Source organism: Carcharhinus amblyrhynchos, chromosome 31 (genome assembly GCF_965287045.1).
Source record: "Carcharhinus amblyrhynchos chromosome 31, sCarAmb.v2.hapA, whole genome shotgun sequence".
Taxonomy (NCBI): domain Eukaryota; kingdom Metazoa; phylum Chordata; class Chondrichthyes; order Carcharhiniformes; family Carcharhinidae; genus Carcharhinus; species Carcharhinus amblyrhynchos.
Genome location: NC_137354.1, coordinates 18,580,086 through 18,588,555, shown reverse-complemented (window position 1 = coordinate 18,588,555; position 8,470 = coordinate 18,580,086). Strand labels below are relative to the sequence as shown.

The 8,470-nt window shown below is 42.7% G+C and overlaps 1 protein-coding gene across 1 annotated transcript in view; it reads right to left on the bottom strand.

Annotated features, from left to right (window-relative positions):
- Window positions 1-2,137: 2,137 nt before the first annotated feature.
- antxr1d (ANTXR cell adhesion molecule 1d) overlaps window positions 2,138-8,470 on the bottom strand; it is a 96,180-nt gene continuing 89,847 nt past the window's right edge. Inside the window, exon 18 of the mRNA XM_080215556.1 lies at window positions 2,138-7,252. Within this exon, the coding sequence (XP_080071682.1) occupies window positions 7,016-7,252 (237 nt within the window). The 3' untranslated portion in view covers window positions 2,138-7,015. The remainder of the gene's footprint in view (window positions 7,253-8,470) is intronic.

Here is an 8,470-nt window from a genome sequence, read left to right as displayed (position 1 = left end):
AAGGGATTTCAGTAGATGGAAGTGTTTCCTTGGGTAAGGAGACATGCCTTTAGTCTGGATGTCACTACAAACCCTTCGGACTGCATTAAAAGAGGGGGGAGCTATATTCAATTAATGTTCTGGTGGTATGTGACCTCAGGAATGTCAGCAGATAGATCAGTGGCCTTTTTCCAGGAAGCAGCTACGTTGTCTTCATTCTGTGGCAAGTCAAGGCACCTGCAAGTAACCAGTAATTCAAACACTATTTGGATGGTTTTGTGGAGAACAACACTGTGTCCATTGCTGCTGATCACACAAAGACCGAATCAAAGGTGAGTCTGGACATCCTTAGCGTCAATTTGCCATCATCTGTGCCTTTCCAAAGCGGAACTCTCCAGCTGTTCACACATCACCGCCAATGAGAACGGAGAATTTGGCACTCAGCCAAATCTCCATTCACTGCAGCGGGACTGGAGAATCCCCCCTGCCCATGACATTTTTTGAAGAGCTTCCTTGGGAATTTTGACAACATTATAAACAAGTCAGATGAGGAACTTTGGTTGTGAAGTGAGATTGGAGAACTTAGGGCTCTCTTCCTTCAGGAAAAGAAAGCTGAGAGGAGATTTGATTGATGTATTCAAAAATGAGGGGTCTGGACAGGGTGGATAGGGAGAAGCCGCTCCCACTCGTGCGGCACCATGGTGGCACAGTGGTTAGCACTGCAGCCTCAAAGCACCAGGTACCAGGGTTCGATTCCTGGCTTGGGTCACTGTCTGTGTGGAGCTTGCACGTTCTCCCTGTGGGTTTCCTCTGGGTGCTCTGGTTTCCTCCCACACTCCAAAGATGTGTGGGTTAGGTTGATTGACCATGCTAAATTGCCTGTTAGCGTCAGTGGGATTAGCTAGGGTAAATACATGGGGTTAAGGTTGGGAATAGGGTGGGTGGCATTGTGGTTGGTGCAGACTTGATGGGCCAAATGGCCTCTTTCTGCACTGTAGGATCCTATGATCCTATGAAAGGATCAAGGATCAGAGGGCACAGATTTACAGCAATTGGCAAAAGCAGCAAAAGCGATCTGAGAGAGAACTATTTATTTCATGCAGTTAGTGATTCTGGAATGCACTGCCCAAGAGTGTGGTGAAGGTAGGTTCAATCAAGCCATTTAAGAGGGAATTAGATTACTTGTAAAGAAATGGGGAGCGGGTAGGCAGTACAGGGAGGAGGCAAGTGCACTGCTGCCAGCTGGTGTAGCCATGTTGGGCTGAATGGCCTCCTTTTGCACCATGATAATTGTGATTCTGCAGTGGAAAGATAAAAAAATGTGAATCTGTAAAAGTATTAAAAAACCTAAGCATAGTTAAAGTGCTTACAGTATCATGTTGAAATACAACTATGCAAGGTGGTTAGCACTGCTGCCCCACAGCACAAGGTACCTGGGTTCGATCCCCAGCTTGGGTCACCATCTGCATGGAGTCTGCACATTCTCCCTGTGGTAGCATGCACCTCCTCCAGGCGCTCTGGTTTCCTCCCACAGTCTGAAAGACATGCTGGTTAGGTGCATTGGCCATGCTAAATTCTCCCTCAGTGTGCCCAAACAGAACCGGAGGTGGCAATTAGTAGATTCTCATATTAACATCATTGCAGCATTAATAAAAGTCTACTTGTAACACTAATAAATAAACTTAAAAACTTATGTTTTAATATTAATCTTTGCAGCTTTGGGTTTATATTGCAAGGATAAACTTTCGGGCGGCACGGTAGCACAGTAGTTAGCACTGCTGCCTCACAGCTCCAGAGACCTGGGCTTGATTCCCAGCTTGAGTCACAAACTGTGTGGAGTTTGCACATTCTCCTCATGTCTGCGTGGGTTTCCTCCAGGTGCTCTGGTGTGCGGGTTAGGTTGATTGGCCACGCTTAAAATTGTCCCACTGAGTTGTGAGATGCACAGGTTAGAGGGATTAGCAGGTAAATATGTAGGGATATGGGGGTAGGGCCTGGGTGGGTTTATGGTCAGTGCAGACTCGATGGGCTGAATGGCCCCTTTCTGCACTGTAGGGTTTCTATAACTTTTGCTCTTATTATCTAGCACAATTCTTGTAATTATACAAAACTGCGACCCAAAGACACGATAATTTTTGCCAAACTTACAGTCAATGTGTTAATTACATCCCTTTTATTAAAAATAAAAGTTGGTAATTTTATGTAAAAGAATTGCAGTTTATTAGTGATATTAACATTACAGACAAGAAGGAAAAGTACATAGTTATCATCACAGATGCACAACCATTGAAAACAGTGTGATGTCAATGCTCACGAAAACAGACAAAGAAATTTACAGTGAAACGTAATTTTGCCATTTTGGTAACAAAAGACTTTTTTTCAGATTTATATGCTGTAGATGTCACATAGGAAGTTTGTGGAGCAGTGGGTTAGCGACCCTGCCCCTGAGCCAGGGCTCCAGGTTCGAATCCCACCCCAGGAGCTGATGGTCAAGGAAGGGGCATTCTAAACACAGCCAAACAGGTAGAGTATCAACCCTTTCAAATACAGGTACTAAGAGCAGGAGAGGTTCCTGCTCAACCATGTGATGGGAAGGGAGTTGGAGTCTCTGCCATCACTATCCAAGTTACAATATGCATGTAGAAATGCATCTTGCCGTAGACTCAATACTCCCAGTGAACTGTAACAGACCATCGTCCAGATGTAACATACCAGCGATAATTTAGAATTTGTTAGTGGGGATGCGGAACGTATTGCAAATCTGTAATCTGTCCCAAAAGCCAGAAAATGCTAGAACATCTTAGCAGGTCTGACAGCATCTGTGGAGAGAGAATAGAGCCAACGTTTCAAGTCTAGATGACCCTTCATCAGAGCTCTATTTTCTCTCCACAGATGCTGTCAGACCTGCTGAGATTTGGTGTTTTTGTTTAGGATTCCAGCATCCGCAGTATTTTTCCTTTATCTTGTAATCTGCCTGATACATTTGTAACTGTATGATCCATACATCTTAATGTGACCAAACTAATACACTGCTGGAGAGAATTTTATTTTCTTTAACAGAAAAACAGAATACGCTTGAAATGCACGGCAGATCATCAATCAAAAGGTCCCACCTGAAATATTTACGTATCTTTTCTTTCTGATGCTGACTAACCAGTTATACACTTCCAACATGCACCAGTTTTGATTCTGATTTCTGATTGCTTTATCTCATTGTTGTCCAGAAATTTTATACACTGCTATTCAAAAATAATACAGCCTACTGTGCTGACACTATGACAGGGGAGTTTAACCCTATCCCAGTCCTAATTCCTAAATGGCAATCCTGTCAACATTTAGAAGACTCAAAAATTAGGAAAGAAACCAATGTTAAAAAAAAAGCTGGAAAGAATTTGTTTGTCAAATTGTTACTTATGGCTTGTAACCACTTCAAGAAGTTCTAACTGATGAAAGTCATGCAAACAGATGTTTACTGGAATATCTGCCCTTTATAGAACTTGATAGATTACTTCCTAAATTCATATGGTGACAGAAAATGGGCTTTAATGAAAGAAAATAAACAATTATTACGCAATATCATTTTAAAATTGTTAACCATTTTCCAAACCAAGCCCCAGCGATGCAGGCTGTCAACCATGCATAATGTTGACATCAGGTTCTATGCATTGCTTGAATTCCTGTAATTTAGGGTGGCACAGTGGTTAGAACTGCTGCCTCGCCGTGCCAGGACCTGGGATTGATTCTGACCTTGGGTGACTGTGTGGAGTTTGCACTTGCTCCCCATGTCTGTGTGGATTTTCTCCGGGTGCTCCGGTTTCCTCCTACACTCCAAAGATGTGCAGGTTAGGTGAATTGGCCATGCTAAATTGCCCCTTACTGTCTCAAAATGTGCAGGTTAGGTGCATTGGCCATGGTAAATTGCCGTTTGGTGTCCAAAGGTGTATAGGTTAGGTTGATTGGCCATGCAAAATTGCTTCTTAGTGTTGGGGGACTAGCAGGATAAATATGTGGGATTATAGGGATAGGGCCTAGGTGGGATTGTTGTCGGTACAGGCTCGCTGGGCCGATTTGCCTCCTTCTGCACTGTTAGGATCCTATGATTCTTTGGTGGGTTTGAAGTGGGACTAATGGTCTTCACTGCATCACTAAAAGAGTGTTGAATTTATTTTAATCATTTTGGGATAGGTTTGGAAAATGGAAATCAGGGACGAAGGTAGAGATTAGTCAAATGAATAGTGAATCCCTGTTTTCGTCCTGATGATTCTATTAAGTAGTGCAGCTATGCCAGAGACATGATAGGCATTTCAATGAGTCTTTCTAGAGTTGTAATTCAATTTATGATTACACAGCTTCTTTACCTGTTCACCAAGTAATGCCTCCAGTCCATCTGTCAGGTAGCCAATGTCAAAACAAGATTACAAGTCATTAATCGTTAGTTAATAAGAGGGAGTTAAGTATAGTTGTTATGTATAACATGTTAACAAAGCAAAATATCCATCTACTCAAGCTCAGTGATGCTTGCTCTATTATTTACTACTGCATGCATCTAGCATCTTGAAGATTTAGTGGCCACCTTTACTCAGATTCAAGTACCTACACCTAGACCACAGTTTAGTAAATTAATACATTTAACTGTCCTGCAGTAAAACTTGATTTTTCTCTTCTCTAAATATCACAAAACCTTACAATATTTTCTTTAGCAGTATGGGATTTATGTATCTCATCTGTTTATAAAACACTACAGTAGACATTGTTACGCATCACCAGAATGTACCTGTGCCATGAAGCAAAGAAGTACATCTAATTTTCTTTTCATTCGTGGGCCATGGGCATCGCTGGCTGGCCAGCATTTATTGCCCATTCCTAGTTGCCCAAGGGCAATTAAGAGTCAACCACATTGCTGTGGCTCTGGAATCACGTGTAGGCCAGACCAGGTAAGGATGGCAGATTTCCTTCCCTAAAGGACATTAGTGAACCAGATGGGTTTTTCAGACAATGGTTTCATGGTCATCAGTAGATTCTTAATTCCAAATATTTTTATTGAATTCAAATTCCACCATCTGCCGTGGTGGAATTTGTATCTGGGTCCCCAGAATTTCTGGACTAATAGACTGGATTAATAGTCTACCGATAATACCACTAAGCCATCACCTCCCCATAACTTGTTGGGAATAAAATAGATAACCAGAATTTGATGTGGTCTGGAAAAGGATCTGGCCTCTTAATATTTACACTGAAATAACTATAAAGTGCTTAACATCCAGCAGGCAAGCATTTCCAAAACTGAATTAAACTCTTAAATGTTTTCTATGAGCTGTTATCTGCAGTTAAAACTATAATGCAGATCTTGGCATAAAGAACATTCAGCTTTTTGGTAGCGAGCTAATAAATTGTATAAGAAGAGCAAGTTCAACTATACATGTTTTGAAGAACAGAATAACTTGGGTCACAACCTGCGCACAAACACAACAAAGTCCCCCCTCTGCAACATTTTAAAATTCAAGGCTAGATTGGGGCCATTGTTTAGGTGGAGCACAGTTTAGGGTCACTAACTCTGTACAAAAGAGCTCAAGTATAAGTGAAATCCCAGCCCCAAAAAGTTCTGTGAATTCATCAATTACGAGGTAAATTGCATCAACTGGCAACTTTAAAGTGTCGTCTCACAGGTCAACTGGCCTTTGGCTTTAACCACATTAATTATGCATGCGAGCCTCTTCACTGGCCGTGGCTTCATTTTGTCAGGACATTTATCTTTTAAATTGCAGAGGAACCTAGTTACCTTGGTGCTGATGGTCGATGCTATCATCTCGCATTCTGAACTACATGAAGACCCCTTAATAAAACCACTTACATTAAATCTGTCAAATACTATTCTCGAATTAAATTCCGACCTAGAATTTCCTGTGTACTTGAAGCCAGAGATGTGCATCATCACGGAGCAAAGCAAATATGCAGCTTAAGAATCTGGGGAATTTAGTTTGTGAGTGGACTGTGAACCTCAGTACACTACACCCAAAATTCCATCTTTTACAACCTATTGATTGATTTTATGAAAGCATCTGTGTCCTTAAGTAATATTGCTACCCCCCCTTCTCCTCCTCCCATGTGCAAAAGCCTCATGTGCAAGTTTATTTTAGTTCCAATTTCTCAGAGGCTTTCTCTAAGTTATGGTCAGGTTTTTCAGCACAGCAAGAAGTTAAATCATTCTTCAGCTGCTTAATTGCAATTTCTTTGAGCTTTTTAAAAAGATTTACGCTCACCAGGTACCGCTGATTCTCAGCTCCGGCCTCGGATCACTGTCTGTGTGGAGTTTGCACATTCTCCCTGTGTCTGTGTGGGTTTCCTTCGGGTGTTCCGGTTTCCTCCCACAGTCCAGAGATGTGCGGGTCAGGTGCACTAGCTGTGCCAAATTGACCCTGGTGTCAGGGGTATTAGCAGGGTAAATGCATGAGGTTGCAGGAATGGGGTCTGGGTGGGATTGTGGTTGGTACAGGCTCAATAGGCCGTATGGCCCCCTTCTGCACTGTAGACATCCTATGAAATGGGCACAATTGTGGATGCTACTCCAGGCTGTGTCTCTGCAGGAAATTCAGGGCCCCAGCGCTGATTGGAACAAAATCACTCGCAGCATTAACAGAAGGCATACTTGAGCATCAAAAGTAGAGGTTAGTGATTTTTAAATACAGACCTTTAAACAATAATTCTAACCTTCAAAAACAAGCAAATTCTGATCTATGTATTGAGTTTTCAAAAGATAAAAATGCAGGGTTTACCGCAACTTGAAATCAATCTTATAATTATCTAGAATTCAAACATATGGATAGTACATTAGGTGGACACAATCCCACTCCAGACAGCGGTTCTACTGATTTGGGTTTTCTGGGTAAAAGCTTGCTGCACAGCAACAGATTTTCCCCTTCCAAGGAAACCCAGAAATTCAATAAATATTTGGCTTGAAGTCCAGTAGTATTCTCCTTTATGGCCTTGCCTTTTTCTTTCTTCTTTCGCAATGCTCTTTTCGTCGTCCCGGGGAGGTTCAGGTTCTCAGCACAGGGCGAGGGGGAGGTCGCGAAGGAGGGGGTGCGCGAGACGGTGGTGGTCCAGGCGGTGGGCTCCTCACGCACGGCTGGACAGACATAGTAGGAGGACTGGGAAGTTCACTGGCCAGCGGGATGTATTCGTTGTGAGGTGGCGGCGCATGCGAGGCAGGAGCATTGCACGAAGGACGCGGGGTTTCATTTTCCTTCACCCTAGTGAAGTTTATGCAGCGACCCTACTCGGAAAAAGAGAAATAACAAAATTACAATCTGCATGTGTTTGCTCCTGCACTGTAGATGAACGTGACCCAGGGAGAAATGGTGCACAGCAGTGGAATTGTCTTTCATAACATTATTACTTGCTACTACTACTCGCAGCATTTTTTTAAACAAAATTTAGTTTAGATTGTTTTTTATTCCCACTTCAGTTTCTTTTATGGTCAACTTTGTTTATTTTTATTCATTCGTGGCACAAGGGCCTCACTGGCTGGCCAACATTTATCGTGAGAAGTTTCACAACACCAGGTTAAAGTCCAACAGGTCTATCTGGTAGCAAAAGCCACTAGCTTTGAGCGCTGGCTGCCCCTTTGTCAGGTGAGTGGGAGTTCTAATCACAAACAGGGCATATAAAGACACAAACTCAATTTACAGAATAATGATTGGGACATCATTTACAGAACAATCATTATTCTGTAAATTGAGTTTGTGTCTTTATATGCCCTGTTTGTGATTAGAACTCCCACTCACCTGACGAAGGGGCAGCCAGCGCTCTGAAAGCTAGTGGTTTTTGCTACCAAATAAACCTATTGGACTTTAAGCTGGTGTTGTGAGACTTCTTTATTGTGTTTACCCCAGTCCAACGCCTGCATCTCCACATCAAAACATTTATTGCCCATTGCTAGACGTGTTTGAAACTGAGTGGCTCGCTAGGCCATTTCAGAGGGCAGTTGAGAGTCAACCACATTGCTGAGGCTCTGGAGTCACATGTAAGCCAGACCGGGTAAGGACGGCAGATTTCCTTCTCCAAAGGACACGAGTGAACCAGATGGGTTTTTCTAACAATCGATTCATGGTCATCAGTAGATTCTTAATTCCAGACACTTTTTTTTGTATTGGATTCAAATTTTGTCATCTGCCGTGGCGGGATTCGAACTCAGGTCCCCAAAACATTAGCAATAATACCACTAGGCGATGGGGTCACTATCAGCAAGGTTTAGCTTCCAGTTAACTTGTTTTGGCTGCCACATTGGTTTAGTTCCTTTTTTTGATTTTATTCACATTTTTTATATGTACACATTGGTCAGGATTTCCCTCCCAGCAGCTGCAGTGGTGTGTTTTCTGGTGGTGAGGTGGCCCACCATCGACTGGCAGCAGGACCTTCCAGTCCTGCCGCTGTCAACAGGGTTTCCTGATTTTCACAACCTCCATCACCAGGGAACCTGCAATGGCAGGAC